The sequence below is a fragment of the Coptis chinensis genome, unplaced genomic scaffold (genome assembly GCF_015680905.1).
Source record: "Coptis chinensis isolate HL-2020 unplaced genomic scaffold, ASM1568090v1 utg136_pilon_pilon, whole genome shotgun sequence".
NCBI classification, from domain to species: Eukaryota; Viridiplantae; Streptophyta; class Magnoliopsida; order Ranunculales; family Ranunculaceae; genus Coptis; species Coptis chinensis.
In genome coordinates, this window is record NW_028238102.1 from 615662 (window position 1) to 634409 (window position 18748).

General features: G+C 36.0%; 3 protein-coding genes and 1 pseudogene across 16 annotated transcripts in view; 1 reads left to right on the forward strand and 3 right to left on the reverse strand.

Annotated features, from left to right (window-relative positions):
- Window positions 1-14176, forward strand: part of LOC147474077 (uncharacterized) — a 45206-nt gene extending 31030 nt beyond the window's left edge. The window contains exons 7-11 of one of the 14 annotated variants that reach the window (XR_015210138.1): window positions 10982-11053; window positions 11528-11745; window positions 11828-11889; window positions 11962-12723; window positions 13910-14176. Coding sequence is in view for 4 of the 14 variants with exons in the window: in XM_086586706.1 (XP_086442832.1) it covers window positions 10982-11053; window positions 11528-11608; window positions 13910-13924 (168 nt within the window). In the remaining 10 variants the exon portion in view is untranslated. Of the gene's footprint in view, window positions 1-7160; window positions 7319-10981; window positions 11054-11527; window positions 12724-13909 lie in introns of those variants that run through there. The other 13 variants (XR_015210141.1, XR_015210142.1, XR_015210136.1 and 10 more) reach the window with 13 other exon arrangements.
- LOC147474078 (cuscuta receptor 1-like) overlaps window positions 1-16953 on the reverse strand; it is a 43402-nt gene extending 26449 nt beyond the window's left edge. Inside the window, 1 exon segment of the mRNA XM_086586696.1 lies at window positions 16925-16953. The gene's annotated coding sequence lies outside the window, so the exon portion shown is untranslated.
- LOC147474070 (uncharacterized) overlaps window positions 1-17833 on the reverse strand; it is a 110255-nt gene extending 92422 nt beyond the window's left edge. Inside the window, exons 1-2 of the mRNA XM_086586695.1 lie at window positions 17751-17833; window positions 17419-17640 (exon numbers count right to left, since the gene is read on the reverse strand). The gene's annotated coding sequence lies outside the window, so the exon portion shown is untranslated. The remainder of the gene's footprint in view (window positions 1-17418; window positions 17641-17750) is intronic.
- On the reverse strand, window positions 14419-15570 carry LOC147474082 (cuscuta receptor 1-like; annotated as a pseudogene).
- Window positions 17834-18748: the final 915 nt, after the last annotated feature.

The following is an 18748-nucleotide window of genomic DNA, read 5'->3' on the forward strand; positions in this document are numbered from 1 at the left end:
TTCATTGCAGTTGCATCCAATTTCTAATTTCTCGATAATTATTCTTTTCGGTTAGTTCAATACATTTGCATCTAATTTTCAATTTCTTGTTAATTGTTCTTTGAGGTCAGTTCAATGCATTTGCATCCAATTTCTGATTTACCGTTAATTATTCTGTGAGATTAGTTTAATGCATTTGCATCTAGTTTCCGATTTTCCGTTAATTATTGTTTGAGGTTAGTTCAATGAGTTTGCATCCATTTTCCGATTTCTCGTTAATTATTTTTTGAGGTTTTGCATCCAGTTTATTTTTTGAGATTAGTTCAATGCAGTTGCATCCGGTTTCCGATTTTCCGTTAATTATTTTTTAAGATTAGTTCCACGCATTTGCATTATGTTTCCAATTTATAATTAGTTTTTCTTTGAGGTTAGTTCAATGCAGTTGCATCCAGTTTCTGATTTCCCGTTAATTTAATCTTTGAGGGTTAGCTCAATGCATTTGCATCCAGTTTCCGATTTTTCGACAATTATTTTTTGATGTTAGTTTGACGTATTTGCATCCAAGTTTTGATTTTCCGTTAATTATTCTTTGAGGTTAGTTTAATGCAGTTGTATCCATACTTCGATTTTCTATTAATTACTTTTTAAGATTAGTTTAATGCTTGTATTTGCATCCAGTTTTCGATTTACCGTTAAATATTATTTGAGGTTAGTTCGATGCATTTGCATCCAGTTTTCAGTTCCCCATTAATTGTTTTTTGACATTAGTTTCATTCAGTATTATATTTATTTTAAAATATTTGTCATTATTGTTTTGCCGCTATTTTTTTTTTTTTCATTTTCTATTATATATTTTGTGATGTTATTTTTTGTATAATTGTTTTTAACTATGTTTAGAGGCCGTGTTAATGATATATTCGAAATAAGTGGGTGTTTTATCATAGACACTAAAATAAGTGAGTATTTGCATCCAGTTTCCGATTTACCGTTAAATATTATTTGAGGTTAGTTTGATGTATTTGCATTAAGTTTTCGGTTCCCCATTAATTGTTTTTTTACGTTAGTTTCATTCACTATTATATATATTTTAAAATATTTGTTATTATTGTTTTGCCGTTATTTATTTTTTTTCATTTTCTATTATATATTTTGTGATGTTATTTTTTGTATAATTGTTTTTAACTATGTTTTGAGGCCGTGTTAAGGATATTTTTGAAATAAGTGGGTGCTTTATCATAGACACTAAAATTGTATGATTTGTAATAGGAAATTAGTTTATACAAATCGTCTATTTTTTAGCAATTTTTTTATTTGATCAAATATATAAGAATTGGAATACTAAAAGTGTTTGATTCGTAATAGGAAATTACCTTATACAAATCTAGGGATGTCCAAACGGGTACCCGACCCGGCCCGAACCCAATTTTTCGGGTTTTGAACGGGTATCGGGTTACCCAAGACCGACCCTGTTCTTTGTGGGTCGGGTTCGGGTTCGGGTATTTGTTGGATACATGTGACCAAACCCTACCTTAACCCTATATTTCGGGTACCCGTAGGGCTCGGGTTCGGGTTTCGGGTATGATAAAACCCGAAATATATGAAACAAAAGAATATTAGATCTCTTCATCAGGAATGTCATTTTCAGCTATTAGATCTCAAGAAAAACCTCTTTTTCATCTAATTAATCAAAAGCTATATTATTTTATTGGATTTGATCTGTTTAACTTTAACATCGTAAAGCCACCCAACATTCATCAAAGATTCAAAACACACAGGATTGCATTTTTTGAAAAGCAGAAAAAGACAAAAGTAGACCAAGCAAGGCAAACAATTTCAAGACAATAACTCAATAAGATTGATGGCTTTTTGGGAGTTTCGGCTTTTTATGGTGGTGTGAATCCGACCTGTTGATTTAACAATAAGATTGATGGCTTTTTAGGAGTTTTGACTTCTTGTGGTGGTGTGAATCCGACCTGTTGATTTACTCAGTCTTGATGACCACATTTAGAAAGAGATATTTGAGGAGGTGCTGCAAATTTTCTGAGTGAATGTAAAATTAGCACAACCATCAAACCCACCAATCTCTTCATTAGGAACGTGTGATTGGGCTGTCTTGTTCTTGGGGAGTTGTTAGAGGGAAGAGGGAGAAGAGTAGTAAGGGTACGGTCAAAGGTAATTTGTCTTGAAGACCAAAAGTAAATAGTAATAAGCAAAAGACCAAAAGTTTATTGAAGATAAATAGATAATAAATGAAAATAGAGCTGTTGGGAATTATGGTCTGGTTTGGGTTCGGGTTTTGGTCGGGCATTTTTACCCTCTATAACCGGGTTTTGGGTTCGGGTTCGGTCCAGATATGGTTTCGGGCTTTTTAACCCTTTTAATGGGTTTAGGGCCAAATTATATCGGGGTTGGGTCGGTCGGGTTTAGATAGTGTGACCAAACCCGACCCTATGTATTTTCGGTTGGGTTCGGGTTTTGTCGGGCTCGGGCAGGGTTCGGTGCGGGTTTTTTTTTCGGGTTTCGGGCGGATTTCGGGTTTCGGGCAGAATGGACATCCCTATACAAATCACTTATTTTTTAGCAATTTTTTTTTATTTGATCAAATATATAAGAATTGGAAATACACTCAAACTCTCCAAATATAAGAATTAGAAATACACTCAAACTCTCCAAAGAAGTTTCATGTACGTGGGATTGTACGATATTATAAAATACTATCTTTCATATTAGAGTGCCACATAGGATAGAGAAAAGGTTTGTGCTCATATTAGAGTGCCACATAGGAAAGAGAAAATCATCCTTTAAAGGTCTCTGGTATATAGATAGTAGATGCCCACATACAAAACTCCCCACATACTAAATTTTTCGTGACTATAAGTGATGAGCCCGGCTATCCCAAGGATATCCTCATAAGGACGTCCTACTGAGGCCATTAGATCTACTCGTATCCCGAGAGTAATAGAGAAACATAAACAATTCAATAACCGACCAAAAAAAGATAGTAAAGTGACGAAATAATACATGCTTGTGTGCTTGTCTTCTTTCCAATTTCACATTTCCACCTGTTGACTTCTCTATCAAATTCTCTTTATCCCCTAAACGGCACCGGGTTTTCATGACTCCATCTGATTTCTCCCATTGTTGAGAAATATTGATCAAAGTGTTTTCTATGTTAATGTGAAAATTCCTTCTTTTGTTTCAGTAAAGCTTAAAAATGACTTATTTTCTCAAAAGTGTCTAAAGAAAATTAGTTATTTCAAATTTTCATTTTTTTAATTTTGTATTTCTCTTGCTATGACCTAATCTAAACTCAGGTTATAATGGTATGAATTTGCAATAATGTTTTGCATGAGATGCAAATTCAATTTGGTTTTTCCTCTAAATTTTTTTTTTGGGTAGTTTTTTGCAGCAAATAATTTGACTATGAGAAGCAAATAATGAAAATGTCGAAAACATATTATTAATAGTACTTTTGGGTGGAGGAGGAGTTTTGGGGGGCGAGAACAACAAACTTTGTTTCTACAGTCTATACTTTTGTTCTCTAATTTTTCTAGTCAAATATAAAAGTCTGTGATGTCATTTTTGCCCTCGGGATACGAGTAGATCTAATGGCCCTTGTAGGACGTCCTTATGAGGATATCCGTGGGATAGCCGGGCTCATAAGTGATTGATAGACTCTGTTTTGTTAGATGACTTGTCCTGACTTGACTCTTGATATGAGATATTACTTTGAAGTCTTTTTTTTTTTTTTTTTTTGGTACTCAAACTGTTTCATTCATATTAACAACGGGTTACATTAGCATAGTCATGCTCCAGGCTATGTTCCAGCCATATTGGAACTATCTGACCAGGTAAAATAGGGAAAGAAAACTGGTTGTCGACCTCACTGAGTAGTGGTGTGAAGGTCCAGTTTTTGTACTGTGGATTTGTAGTAGCAATAGCCGCCAGTTTATGCGCAACTAAGTTTCCACTTTTGGGTACATAAGTAAGATATACATAACCAAAAAGACCAAAAAGATTTGCTGCATCTGAGAGAATCAATTGTGATGTCCAGGATAGATTTGTAGGTTTATTCCCCAGATAATCAACTGCAGCTTTCGCCTCCATCTCCACAAGAAGCTTTAAGGTGGTGTTTTTTGGACACCAACTAATGGCTCTGAGAAGTCCTCTACAATCCGAATCCTCTGCACTGGTAGAGAAGCTTGTGCTTGTTCCTGCAGCCACCAATTTGGCTTTGTCATCTCTCAGCACATATCCATAACATGCTTTGTTTTCTTTTTTATGAAAACAAGCATAGACATTCAATTTTAGATGTTCTTTGGGAGGTGGGAACCAATTGACAGTGATAGGCAATATCCGATTGTTATTGTTAGACTTAGTTGTACTTAGATTGTCAAAATAATTTTTTATGACTTTGCTTATTCTGTTAAGAGAAGGTTATTTAGACTTGTTATGGAGAATGGTACATCTGTCCACCCAGATGTTGTAGTAAAGAAGCAGGCAGAATTTGGAACGTATAAGAGGTTATTAGGAATTTTGGAGTTCAAACTATTCAAACTTGACAATTGGTTAAAGTGATATACTGATATCAAGAGGAAGGGAATAAGAATTGAAAGGGGAATCATTAGATGTCACGTCCTATTATCAACATCACGTCCAATTTTTCCAAGTCTACTGGAATTTGCAATTGCGTCTATGTCAATCATTAGCACGACAATGAGTCATAATTAGATAGCCCACTTAGCACTGCCCATTATAGACCCTCTACTTTTTTTTGGTAACTGGCCCATTATAGACCTATTCTCCTCACCCAAAAAATAAAAGACATATTTCCCCCCGAGTTACATCCACTAGCTGCCTTTTGTTCCGTTTTTAAGCATCTGAAGAAAATAATACACCACTTAGAGAGTTGAAGTTGGGAATGGTAATGTATATATATATATATTTTTATCAAATTCCATAATATAATGCTTCTATTATTCCTCAACTATATGACATCAAGTAAAATTGTAAGTATAATTTTGTGGACGGCTATAACTATGCATGTATATTAAGCCAACTTTTGTTACCACACTGCCACTTAGAGAGATTTTAGTTTAACACTGTATAACTCCGGCTAAGACATGTAATTCGGTCTCAACGTTCTGGGCTGTGATAGTCTGGCTCAGATATGTAATTCGGAAAGTTTTGGCATTAAATGTTGAAGAAAATACAATTGCACTCATTGATGATTTAGTATTTAAACAAAAGAAATGAAAAAAAGAATACGAAGATGACATAAACATAAAAACTTGAATATTCAAACTATATTGCATACAATTTGCGAAAGTTGTGAAATAGATTAAATTTGATTTAAGTGTTTGGATTGCCTTTAATAATCAAATTATGAGAGGAATCAATTAAATTCGATTGCAATAAATAATTGATAAATATATTTATATCTGTGCACTAAAAAAAACTTTAACACCAAACAGAAATCAATTTTAGGCCCTCTCAACGGGCTATGAAAAGCCCCTCGCAAACGTGGCCCAAAAGCTTCGGAGGTTTTGTCCGGCCCACTCATAGCAAGCAGGTAGCCAGAACTCAAAGTGCCACTCTCAAAGTTTGAAACCAAAATGAGAGGATGGCTTGTGAGCAACGTAAATACTCATGCAAGACAGCAAGTGAAACGCTAGAATGGATGAATGCAATTATCCATTTCCTTAAACCTCATAAACCTTTAATGGACTCTCACGTCGTTAATATCTTCAAGGTATGTACATTTATTTTTCTATAGCTTATACACTCACATGTATTAATATCTCCACTTCTCTAACTTCTCTCTCATTCTACTTTACAGGATAGGCTTTGGGAATCAATTGATAAAGAATGGATGGATTGCCTTCTTTTTGCAGATGTTACCTGATTTACATATGACTACGGTTAATGGGGTTCTTGCACAGGGCATGAATCTGAAGAAAAAACATGAAGTAGGTCATTTTTATTGTTTTTGAGAGTATGCTTATTATGACTCATTACTATGCAGTACCAATAAAGTAGAATAGTAGACTGAATTCCCTTTAACTCTAAGGACGCACTTTTACTTTTATAGTCAATCCTAGAATCATCTAGTCCTGCATACTGGTTCACCAACTACAATGGTTTCTTAGATACCCTATTTTATAATTCAGAATAAAATTCCATTGGGATCTTTGGGTCAACTATTAAGGATTAAGACCCTTTCTATTATGTTTTCTCTTGAAGGGTTTAGAGTGATTCTTAATTAAGCAGGTGGAAATCCTGGCCGCAGTTGTCAATTCAATTGCAAAAACCAAGGAAATGCTCAAACTGTGCTTGATATTGGTGCTGGTCAGGTGCCTTGTAATTTCCTTATGCTCCACTTGTATTTGTTGAGATGCTAAATTTACATAAATTTGCATCTATTCCAACTAACTGGCTGGTATGGGAAACAAATTAATACATTACTTATTTACATTAAGTTGAGTGTTTATCACTGTGCAAAACAAATTGCTGCACCAAATTAGCCTCATCCTTGTATGTGAGAGTAACCTTATGCTAGATGATGGGGAAGCTTCTTTGTAGATAGATTTGCTATTTGGGGAAATCTGTCATCACCTGTACTGTCTAATTGATGTTGTCAGGGTTATCTTGCGCAAGTATTAAACTTCCAGTACCAGTTATCTGTGGTTGCAATAGATGCTTCTTCTCATCATAGTACAGTTACTAGTGCAAGAGCAGCACGAATTATGAAGCACTATGCAGCTAAAATGCTTAAATCTCAGTACGTCATAAAATATAGTGAGTTGTTATTTGTACTAAGGAAATCCAAGGTATCTGCGGAAATCAATACAACCTTATATGTGTTTCTGGATTTGCGGTTTTGGAATTTGGAATCCTCCTTTGATGGGGCTGAGCCTTAGAGACTTAGTCCAAAAGTCATAACGGCTGAGTGGCTGGCATAATTTAATTTCCTTTTTAGAGAATTTGCTTGTCTCTGAACAAACAAACTTATGTTAAATTTATGCTTCAGTTATCCATTACGTTCCCTGTTTTATGTGTGGCCTGCACCATGAGCAGACCTTGCATAGGCACGCGTATACCTTGGGTTTCCTTTCATGAGCTTTATAAACTTCCTTTTATGCATTCTTCATATAGTGATTTCTGATGCTTTGCTTTATCAGAACAGGAACCAAGGAATTGAATTTACCCCAGACAGTTGCTTTCCAAGTTCTCTCAAGTGACGCATTGAAAGCTTTAAGTAACAGTATAGCACGTGAAGGATATTTGTAAACAGCGAGATGAGATTAAAAAGGATTTGAGCTTAAAGACTGCAAGATTTGAGGATACAACCTCCTTCATGCGATATTCCTAATTTGAAATCTTCACTAGTTCTTGCCGGACTTCATGCTTGTGGAGACCTTTTCGTAACCATGCTCAGGTAACTCCTCAATATCTTTTTGCTTTACGCCAAACTAGATTTTAGAATCCAAGGAATCATAGAATGGTGGGTGAGTTTTGCTACATGTGTGAGTGTGTGACCATATGTTTTGAAATCGTTCTTGACTACCAAACAGTAAACCAGTGTATTTCCTTCGCAAGATTGGATTTTGGTGCAAGTAGGATATAATGCTCTTACTTCAGTGTTTGTTGGTTATTCCGTTGACATATATATACTAGTGCACTTTGAAGTCTAAAATGTTGGTTTCTCTTATTAACTCAGGACATTTTTGGACTGTGAAGAGATTAAAGCAGTGATAAGCATTGGTTGTTGTTACAACTTTTACTATCCGATGAAGGGTTTGAGAATGTCAGTTCTCAAAGGGTTTTCCAATGAGTTGTGCTGATTTGGCTGGATTTTCATTGGGGAAAAGTGCACGCGATCTTGCTTGTCAGGTAACATTGACATGTAAGTTTCTTTGGTTGGCTGTAACATTGACATGTAAATCTTGCACCTGAAAGGGCTTAAGGTGCGAATCAGTTATTGTCTCTCACAAAACATATGAGGAAACATGATACCAATTGGAAATCAACCAACCATAAAAGGTATGATTGTTTAAAAAGAAAACATAAAACCATTTTAGAGTAGTCAGAATTCTGAGGTATCACCTTAGTCATTCTTCCTCAATAATCAAGGGGATTCATCATGGCAATTTAATTTCACATCTGAGCATTGCATTGCAGTACATAAAACCCTAACAAATGACATCTGGTTTCAAAGGGAAAAACCAAGCAGGAGACACTAAATTTCAAGACTCTGCCCCTTGAGCAGAGGGGAGCAATTAAAGCAAAGGAAAATATGAATTACCCATTCATGAATAATCAGAAATACGTAATGAGAAAATATCCTTTTCATCAATAATCAGAAATATGTGACATAAATATCTGAGTTGCTTTCCACAAATAAACAATCTTAACTATCTGAAGTTCTGTAATTAACAACATAAAATTTGCAATCAGTTACAAGTGTAATTTAGCTTGGAATTTCACCAGTGACACAGATACGAAGCTAATGGATAGCTCTATGAATGAAGTGTGGTATATTGCTCAGAATGTAGATAGACGAATGTGTTGTAATGCCAATCTTGTATTTGTACTTCACTTTATTTATTTAACTGTTTCATTTTTCTGTCAAGGTATGAGCTCGGTCGCCAGCCTGCTAACACTAAGCTCTCCACCAACAAAGCTCTGAGAAGAATTCATGTCAGGGGAGGCAATGTTAAGTGGAGGGCTCTCAGATTGGACACTGGAAACTTCTCATGGGGAAGTGAGGCTGTCACTAGGAAGACCCGTCTTCTTGATGTGGTTTACAATGCCTCTAACAAGGAGCTTGTTAGGACTCAAACTTTGGTGAAGAGCCATCATTCAAGTAGGCGCTGCACCATTTAGGCAGTGGTATCTTCAGCACTACGGGATAGAAATTGGCAGGAAGAAGAAATCCGCTGCCAAGAAGGAAGGTGCTGAGGTATAGTTTTTATCCTAGTTATTATGATGTAAGTGGATTTTTGCTGATGACTATTTATACTGGATGACTACACCCTTAATACTTGGAAGATTACTTGTATTTGTAGTCACTGTTTTCTGTTCTTCTTGGCTTGTGGGCATCTAGTGATAACGTTTTACCTAGGGAGATTGATTTCATACTAGAACATCTATTTGTATAGTTAAGTAGAACAGCTGTATTATACTTCAGGAATGTCTTGTATTTTCTAGTCTTGAAATGTAGCTGTCGAATCTTTGCAGTACTTCTGTTTGAAATTTAGCAATGTCTGATCTTTTGTCAACTTGTGCATGCAATCTAGTTTTTCTCAGAATCTTTTGGGGCAAATAACCAGTAGAGAATGATGAGTGTTTGAGGAGTTGTCGATTTTTTGTCTGATTTTATAAAATATTTTCAAATTGCAAGTGATAGATGTTTGGAATGTATTCCAGAAAATGAGCTCAGTGGGAAAAAGTCTTTTTGACCGTTGTCTGTATTAAAGGTCCGATGAGTGGGATTTTTATGAGAGGGTTCAGTTAAACAGTTAGGGTTAGGCTGTGTTTTTGAAAGATGCTATTTGTATATCCGCCTCCTCTCTTGCTCCAACCTGCGTCTCATTCATTTGTCTCAATATGAGCACAGCCAAATCCCTTTTAGCGTTGCTTTTTTATGTACCAGATTTATATGCGATGATCTCAATACTAGTCGTTAAACTAAGTAGTTGTGAGACCTAACAAGAGATGTTGCACCGTAATCTATCACATTTCTACAGAGTACTTCATAAAACCACAAAAAACAGGTCTCTGTTGTGACAAAGGGACTCTGAAGGCAACATTGCACGCGATCTTGCTTGTCAGGTAACATTGACATGTAAGTTTCTTTGGTTGGCTGTAACATTGACATGTAAATCTTGCACCTGAAAGGGCTTAAGGTGCAAATCAGTTGTTGTCTCACAAAACATATGAGGCAACATGATACCAATTGGTAATCAACCATAGAAGGTATGATTATCCTTCAGTCCTGGTGATGATATCCTTCTAGCTAACTTGTAATAAGTAGATTAGTAGTTAAGGAAAGAAATAGATGGATATGGCCAAAACCAAAACAATCAACTAGTGTTAGGGCTTGTGAATTGTGATGATGATGACAGTTGGTAATATTCTTGACAGTTGAGCGTGACATTGTTCAAGCATACAATTGTTGTCAAAAGAAATTGACATTGTATTTTATTTTCTTTGTTAGAGTGCGGAGAGATGGAGACTTCTAAACAAAGTATAGATTTAGGAGAATCACACGTGAATGCGAGTAATGTGACTTGTAGTTAGTTTCAGATACTAGTATCAAATTGAGACTCAGTCCAACCTGGCTCAATTTGGAGTCAATTTTTGGTTGATTGTTGAGTAACCTACTGTAAATCTCATCCTATGTTTCGGATTGAATCCCGTATAATAGCCTACACGTTCTTAACCCTATATATGCTCTTCAGAAAGATGTAATTTGCAGATTTTTAAATCAGTTCAAGTCGGGATCAGTTTGGGCATGTGTTAATTTCATTGTGATGCGAGACCTAATTTGGGACCCTAGGTTCTGTATGGTGACTGAATGTCCTACGAATTAACCCTATGAATAATGCAGGCTGCCACTAGAATATTGGCTCGTCAACTTGTTCGACTACGTCAGCAGATTACTAATTTGCAAGGGAGCTGTGCACAGATTAGAGGCGTAGCAACTCACACTCAGGTCCAGACCTTGTTACTGACTTAAAACTATATGAAACTCGGCTGGTTTCTACGTGTCTAAATGCTGGTGTTTGTGGCAGGCAATGTATGCTAGTACTACAATTTCTACTGGAATGAAAGGTACTACAAAAGCAATGGTAGCCATGAATAAGTATGTGTTCTTGGTGGTAGTGGCAGTGGTAGTTGAGATTGAAATCTCAATTGAACTACATATCTCAGTTTCTCAATTGTTTGAGTTTGTCTTTATGTTGCATATTTATCAATTTTATGTCTTGGCTTGTTTCAGCAAATGGCACCTGCAAAGCAAGCAAGAGTCATTAAAGAATTTCAGAAGGAGTTGTCACAAATGGACATGACTGTAAGATCCTCCTTTCCTGTCATGCACCATTTAAATGCTTCTAAGTCATGTATCATGTGGTTGTCCAAGTATTCCTTACATGAAACAGACGTTTTACATATTATAAAATGTTCCAAAACGAGTCAGTACTTGGCAAATCACTGACAATGTTCAAAAATGTTCAAAAGATAAAAGCTTTTATTGAGTTGTTTATATCTCGCCATAGCTTTGCTGAGCCACTTGGGGTTTCACAGAAATTTATGGCATTTAGTGCGTCTCTGTCATGAAGATTTGGGCATAATTTTCTGATCTTAATTGTTGTTGACAGTCCAGAAAGCCGTTCCATAGTACTACCGTAGGATTTATTGGTGTCAAGCTATCCAGAAATCTTATAGGAGTTTGGGATTTCTGAGGATACTACAGAAATGTTGCCTTGTTATCAGGTTTTGTTAAGAAGTCATTGCATTGCTCTTTATTTATGATTTTTTTTTGCAGATTGAGATGCTATCAGAATCAATTGATGAAACTTTGGACAAAGATGAGGCGGAGGAGGAAACAGAAGAGTTCACCAACCAGGTTAGCAAATACCTACGTAATCAGTCTTTTCAATATACTACAGTTACATTTAATAGAATACAACTGTTATCTTTATGTGGATTTGCATGTTTTGTCTGTCAGTGCTTGACGAGATTGGTGTAGATATTGCTTCACAGGTTGGTCTTTCGATTGTTGATGACGTCTCTTGCAGGATTTGGCCATATTTGAATATTCCTAACTCATCGGTATAATTAACAGTTATCTTCAGCTCCTAAAGGTCGGATATCATCCAAGAAAGTTGAAAATGTTGTCCCGGCAAGGTAAGTTTCATCAAGCCATATATTTAACACCAATTGGGGACTTATTAACAATTGGAAAGTGCACTGCTCTAGTCTCTTCCAGATTAAGTATTTGGGATTGTCTTCCCCTCATTGAGAAAGTCACTGGAAGAATCACAAACTGGAAGAGTAATCATTTGTGTCATGCTGGCAGACTACAACTCATCCAGTCCATCTTGTCATCTTTCCACTCTTATTAGGCAAGAACTTTCCTTTTGCCAAAAAGTGTTCTATTGCAGAATTCAAAGGTGTGCATTAAATTCTTATGGTGTGGCACTCAAATGGTAAACAAGGTGCATTAAACAAATAGAGCAAACTTACTCTATACAAAGCAGGAAGGAGGCCTAGGCATTGTTGATCCCATTATATGGAATAGAGGTGCATTATGTGGTCTAGTTTTCAAGCTGGCAAGGAAGGAAAACAACCTTTGGAACAAGTGGATTTGGAATGAGCAGATTAAAAGTAAATTTTTTTGGACTATGGATATTCCTTCTAATTGTTCTTGGTCTTGGAGATCTATTCTCAATCATAGAAAGTATGCTCAGAGATTCACAAGATACATTATAGCTAAAGGGTGTCAAACTTACATTTGGCATGACATTTGGTGTGATGATTCACCATTGCACACGAACTCTGCAGCAAGAACTCTTATCAATCTCCCTGATGATGCAAGAATTTTTGAGTTAGTTGATCAAGGGAGATGGAATGACACCATCCGCAATCTACCTGAAGGACCTCTTAAGAACTCAATCTTGAGTACTGACATTTTTAATGAGCTCTCTGAAGATCAGATTATTTGGACTCCAACTACCTCAGGTGATTTCTCCTCTAAGTCGGCTTATGATGGTTTTAGAATAACAAAGGCTAAGGTGCCTTGGTATAGTCTAGTGTGGGGAAAATTAGTACTTCTCCTTCAATGCATGGCAACTCTTTTCTGGGAGTCTCCCTACCCAAGACAAGTTAGTCTACAAAAAGGTGCTGCCATCATCTTCTTGTTGTTTTTGCCAGGGCCATAAAGAAAACTCCAAATACCTTTTCTTTGATTGCCTATATTCTAAAGAAGTGTGGACTCGAGTTAAACTTCTATTGGTCTCAATGCAAATGTCTCTCACTCTAAGAGAGAATGGTGTGATATTATGAACCTTTGTAGAGAAAACTCACCACCAGCAGAAATTTATAAGGTCTTTGTATGTGCAACTATTGGTTACATCTGGAAAGAAAGGAATAACAGGAGGTTCAATGGTGTATCTATGGTGGCTAAGGATGTAAGCCTTCTTCTCATGTATGAGATGAAGCACTATATTGAAGTAAAGGTGGAAGGCATAAAGGATTTGATGGCTATCAGAATTCTAGCAGATAGAATTGGGTTAAAGTTTATATATAAGCAGAAACAAGTCACCCAATGTAACTGGATACCCCCTCCTCTATGAATGCTGAAAGAGTTGGCTATGGAGGGATAGGAAGAGATGCATAAGGAAATGTGGTGTTCGCTTTCTCTGGAGGTGGCTCTATTAAATCTGTGTTATACCAGGAAATAAAAGCAATTCATATAGGTTTGTCTATAAGCCTATCTATGAATATAACAAAGGTGGTAGTCAATTCTGACTTGTTGAGAGCAATCCAAATCATGAAAGGTATTGAAGCTGCACCCTGGAACTGCTGGAACCTTGTCATGGCTATAAAAAGATACGCTACCAACATAGAAGTGATTTCTTTTGTGCATGTATTAAGAGAAGTGAATAGAGCTACTGACTTTTTGGCTAAGTTATCAATAGATTGTAATGAGGAACATATATCTTTCTGTCCTCCCCTATGTAAATTGTAAAACCCTCTCTGAGTTAGTAGAGGAAGATGTAACTAGGCTTTACTTGAGAATCTAATATAGGTGGAGGTCTGTCTAACCTCAGCAACATTTCTAAAAAAAAAGAGTTGCATCTACTATCATGACGTTGTTATATAATCATCATATTCTTTTTATTTTAATTGATTGTGGAACATGCAGGTCTGGTTCTACTGATGTTGAAGATCTTGAGAAGAGGTTGGCTTCGCTTCGTGGCATCGATCTGAACCATCAAGTATATCGAGTACAAGACGCCACATTTATGTAAAGTAAGTAGGAAATGAAGTGAGTGCATGAAGATGTCTATCGCTTATTAGCTTTCACTACATACATTTATGTTATGTTTCTCTGTAAAATTTGAAGTGAACTGGGTGCATGCCATAACCATTTATAGCAGTTGAAGTGAACTGAAGTAAACTTTTTTTTCTTCGTGTGATGAATAGTAGTAGAAGTAGCAACATTAATTAGAAAGAAAATGAGCTGAAGTAATCACCGCGTTGATCACTCCTTCAACCTTCAGCGCTCTTTGGTGTAATTATGTAGGTTGTGATGTTTAATGAACAAGCTGCATTGGTCATTCAAGCTATGCCATAAGAAACTAAGAAAAATTGCATTCCCCTGATTAAATAATATATGTGAACACCGGTACTTGGAATGTCAAATTGCCAAGATGTTCAAATATATTGGATTACTTTGAACAAAATGGAAATATGAAGCTCAAGCATGCATCAATGAAATTGAACCACAATCCACGCCAATTGGGGTTGACATAGAGAACAATTACAAATCCAAGCAAGTAGACAACGTAAGTAGCTGCAAAACTTGAAAGGAAGCTGATAGGATCAATCCCAAACTTCTGTGCGAGTCCAGCTTGTCTGAGTGTCACTGAAATGACTGGATCTTTTGAGGTGTTGCACTTTTGCAGAGGTAGTCCACAAAGAGACGGGTTGCCCTCGTAACTAGATACATCAAATGTGCTGAACTGCGCTTTATCTGGAACCCGACCAGATAAATTGTTGTAAGGCCACAATGAAGACCTCCAATGTGTTTATACCAATAAGCTCTGATGGAATCTGTCCACTCAATTTGTTGTGAGAAAGATCCATGCTCTCTAATTGCTTTAGATCTGACAAGCTTTTCGGAATTGATCCTGTTAATTGATTGTGCGACAGGTTAAAAGCACGGATTCCAATTAGAGCTCCTAGTTCGGGCTGTATGTCACCAGTGAATTCGTTGCATGACAAGTCCATTCCAGCCATGTAATTAAGAATGTCACCCCTGTAAGAATCAGACCTACTTTTTGTCACGAAGTCGACTTCTTCTTGTTCTTCGTCAAAATCAAGTAAAATTTGGTCTCTTTCAGATTCACGAATGTACCAGTCTTCACCAAAATGATTCGGGTACCAATACGGGGTGCTTCTTGGAGAAGACAAAAAAAATTGACCACCAAATGCATGTTCAACACTTCCCTTCTTTCCAAATGTGATGTTGCTGAAGCACGGAGGTATTGGTCCAATAAACGCGTTATGGGAAAGATCCAGTATAATTATCTTATTCAGCTGACAAAATTCATGGGGAATTGAACCACTCAAATGATTTCCTTTCAAAAGAATAATTCTCAGATTCGAAAGTATGGCAAGCCAATTGGGGATGCTACCAGATAAGTTGTTATGCTTAAGGTCTAATGTCATTAAGTTTGGGCTTTTGAGTAATGCCTCTGGCATTAATCCTGTGAGATTATTTACTTGCAAATGCATATATTGCAAGTTTGGCAAGTTCAGACAAGAAGGTATGGGACCTGAAAGGTAGTTTTGAGAAAGGTCTAAAATCTTAATTGATCAAAGTTGCAGAACTCTAATGGAATGGGACCATCAAAGGAATTATTGCGCAGGACAAGTGTCAATAACTCTGTTAAATTACCTATCCAAGTAGGTATTTCACCCGATATAAGGTTTCGGCTTAGGTCCAATATTTGTAGAGAAGAGAATTCGGGCAGAGTAAGATTTGGGATAATTCCAGTGAATTGATTACCATTGAGACGTAGAGTCCACAACGAAATATTGTTAAAAGATTAGGAGATATTTGACCATCTAGTCTATTATTTGATAGTATCAATACTGATAAGCGACTACTCATGGCCAAGCTCTCTGGTATTTCTCCTGAGAAGTTATTATTCGACAAATCTAAATTCCATAACTCTTTTATGTTACCCAGTGAGCTTGGAATTCTACCTTCTAAGCTATTTTTAGACAAATTTAGACTCCACAGGCTTGGAAATATGTTACCGATATTTGTTGGAAGTTTTCCATGAATTTGATTTTTGGAGATGTCAATCCTTGTTAAGTTCACCATAGCACTTGATGGCAAACGAATATCACTGTCAATTGAGTTGTTTGCTAAATTTAAATGATTTATCAGTGAATTATTTTCAAATAACCAGGTGGGGAACTTTCCATGTAAGTTGTTATGGGAGAGGTCTACTTCTCTCAAGTCATACTGGTTATGGAGAAAGTTTAGAAGGTCACTTGTTGACATGTTAAGGTTACAGTGTGATAAACGGAGAACCTTTAATTGATTTTTATGATTAGCCAATGACATGATATGTGTTTCCCCTGAATTTTGATCAAACTGGTTTCCATTAAGTGAAATATATTCTAAAGATGTCAGGTTAGATGTAAGAGATGAAGGAATTTTTCCACTCAGTTGATTATAAGAGAAGTCTACCATTCTAAGAGACGTCAAATTATTGAGACATGGAGGAAGGATCCCTTCAAACTTGTTCCCACTAAGATCTAGCTCCTGGAGCCTCGTCAATTCACAAAATCCTATAAAGAATATATGAGAGATTATATTGTTAGTGAAGCTAACATAAACCATATTATCCAAAAAGACAAGTCAATGAAAGTGTCATTGACACTTGATGGAGATTTACTTGATATGGAGTCTTTGGTATTCGAATCACCCAAGGATAAAACCTCCAGAGAATTCAATGACCATAGCGACGGAGGAATCCTCCCTGAGAAATTGTTCCGACTCAAATCTAAGATCTTCAACTTGCTCATATTTCTCAAATCTAAAAAATTGATTCAAAAGGTTAGAACGCAATAAAGTAAAGAATTGTCAAATATTACATACTCTAAATGAAATTTTAGTTACGGAGATTTATGAACCATTTACCAGGGAAGTCATCTAGGTTATTCCTGCTTAAATCTAGGACTTCCAAATTGCTCAAATTTGTTACCACTGCAGCAAAAATAATGAAACGCGTGAATTAATAATCAATTATAGATGTATCCCCGATTCAGGTTGAGTCCAATAGCTCCCTATCCCTTTAAAAGTAGTGTTAAAGTCAATAAAATAGAGTTAAAGTCAACAAAATAGAGCTAAAGTCAATATATTTTACTCTATTATTATTTTTCTATGTATATATCTGAAAAGATTTTTCTTTTCATCTTATTTTTCATATATATGAGGTAAAATAGAATAAAAATAAAATAGAGATAGAGAGTAGAATCATTTGTATGTATAAAGAAGAAATTAATGATAGAGAGTAAAATCTGTTGACTTTAGCTCTACTTTTAAAGGGATAGGGAGCAATTGGACTCAGCCTCAGAAAGCTTATTCATGTGGCAGCAAATCAATAAGAATGAATAAAGTGTACGATCACATACCTTTGGCAAAGTCCGATAATGACCCTGCTAAATTATTATAGCTAACAATAAGAGTCTTAAGAGATTTGAGTTCGCCCAGAAACGGAACAGTGCTCTTGTCACTTTTGTTGGAAAAGAGCACTTTTGTTGGAATTGAAGGTGCAGTATTGCTCTTGTTGACGAATACGTTAGATCCTAAATCCAAGACCTCCAGCTTTTTCAATTTGGATAATCTCTCAAGATCTACAAGTAGAGCATAGGGAAATAAAAATTAATTAGTTGGAAATGGTTGGAAGTCCAAGGGATACATCGTTTGTTAAGTGCACAAAAAATGAGGAGTCGTCAGTATCTACCTTCAATTTCCCAATGAGCAATATTGTATGATAAGTCTAGATGTTGCAGCTCTTCAAAGGAGTATATAAGGATACATCCATAAATTGATTGTATTCTTCACTGTTTAAAATGTATGTTTTGTGAAAGAGAGTTGGATCACTCTACCAGTAGTATTACTACACTCAACTCTTTCCCAAAGTACAACAATCACTTGTTTTGTCATCAACCCAAGTGCAAAAGGAGAGAGACGACAATCCGTAAGATTCCATTTTGTTGAAGCTTTTATTTTCCATAGAGCAACTCTTTCCTCTTCAAACAACCCAAGCATCCATTGTAATGAAATATTGCAAAGAAAACAAACATACAAATAGTCCAAGGCCATGATTTCATTATTGTATGAAGGGAGAAAAAGGATTTTGATTTTTCTATGATAAGGAAGAGGGAGGGATCGGGGATATATATAGTTGACATCCAAATTCACACAAACGCAAGATGGCATTCAATCCAATGACTAAGAGAGAACCAGCCGTGGCAAAGTCAAAAATCAGATCTAAGAGAGAAATGTGAAATTAATTGCAATTTGATTTGGCCCGGTATTGATTCTTAAATTTGGTGATACAGAAGTTATTACAGTCTTCCATTTCAAGGATAGTGGAGAGCTGGAGACAACTTTAGGGAGCTTTTAATTGGTATAATAATAGGATCGGAAATTCACCCTTTACTGCAAGTATGCACAAGGCCCAAAATATCGATATCGATCAATATATCAATATATCGGTGTACCCAAAAACCGATATATATCGGATATATCGGATATTTCGGATATATCCATTTTTTTGGTAACCAGTCCAAACTATTTAAAATATCGTAAATATCGGATATATCGGAAATATAATATCGGAAATATCGGATATATATCGGAAATATATTGGAAATATCGGTTTTATATTTTAAAATGGTCAAAAAGTCAACCGATATATATCGATTATATCGAAATATCGATTATATCACGATATAA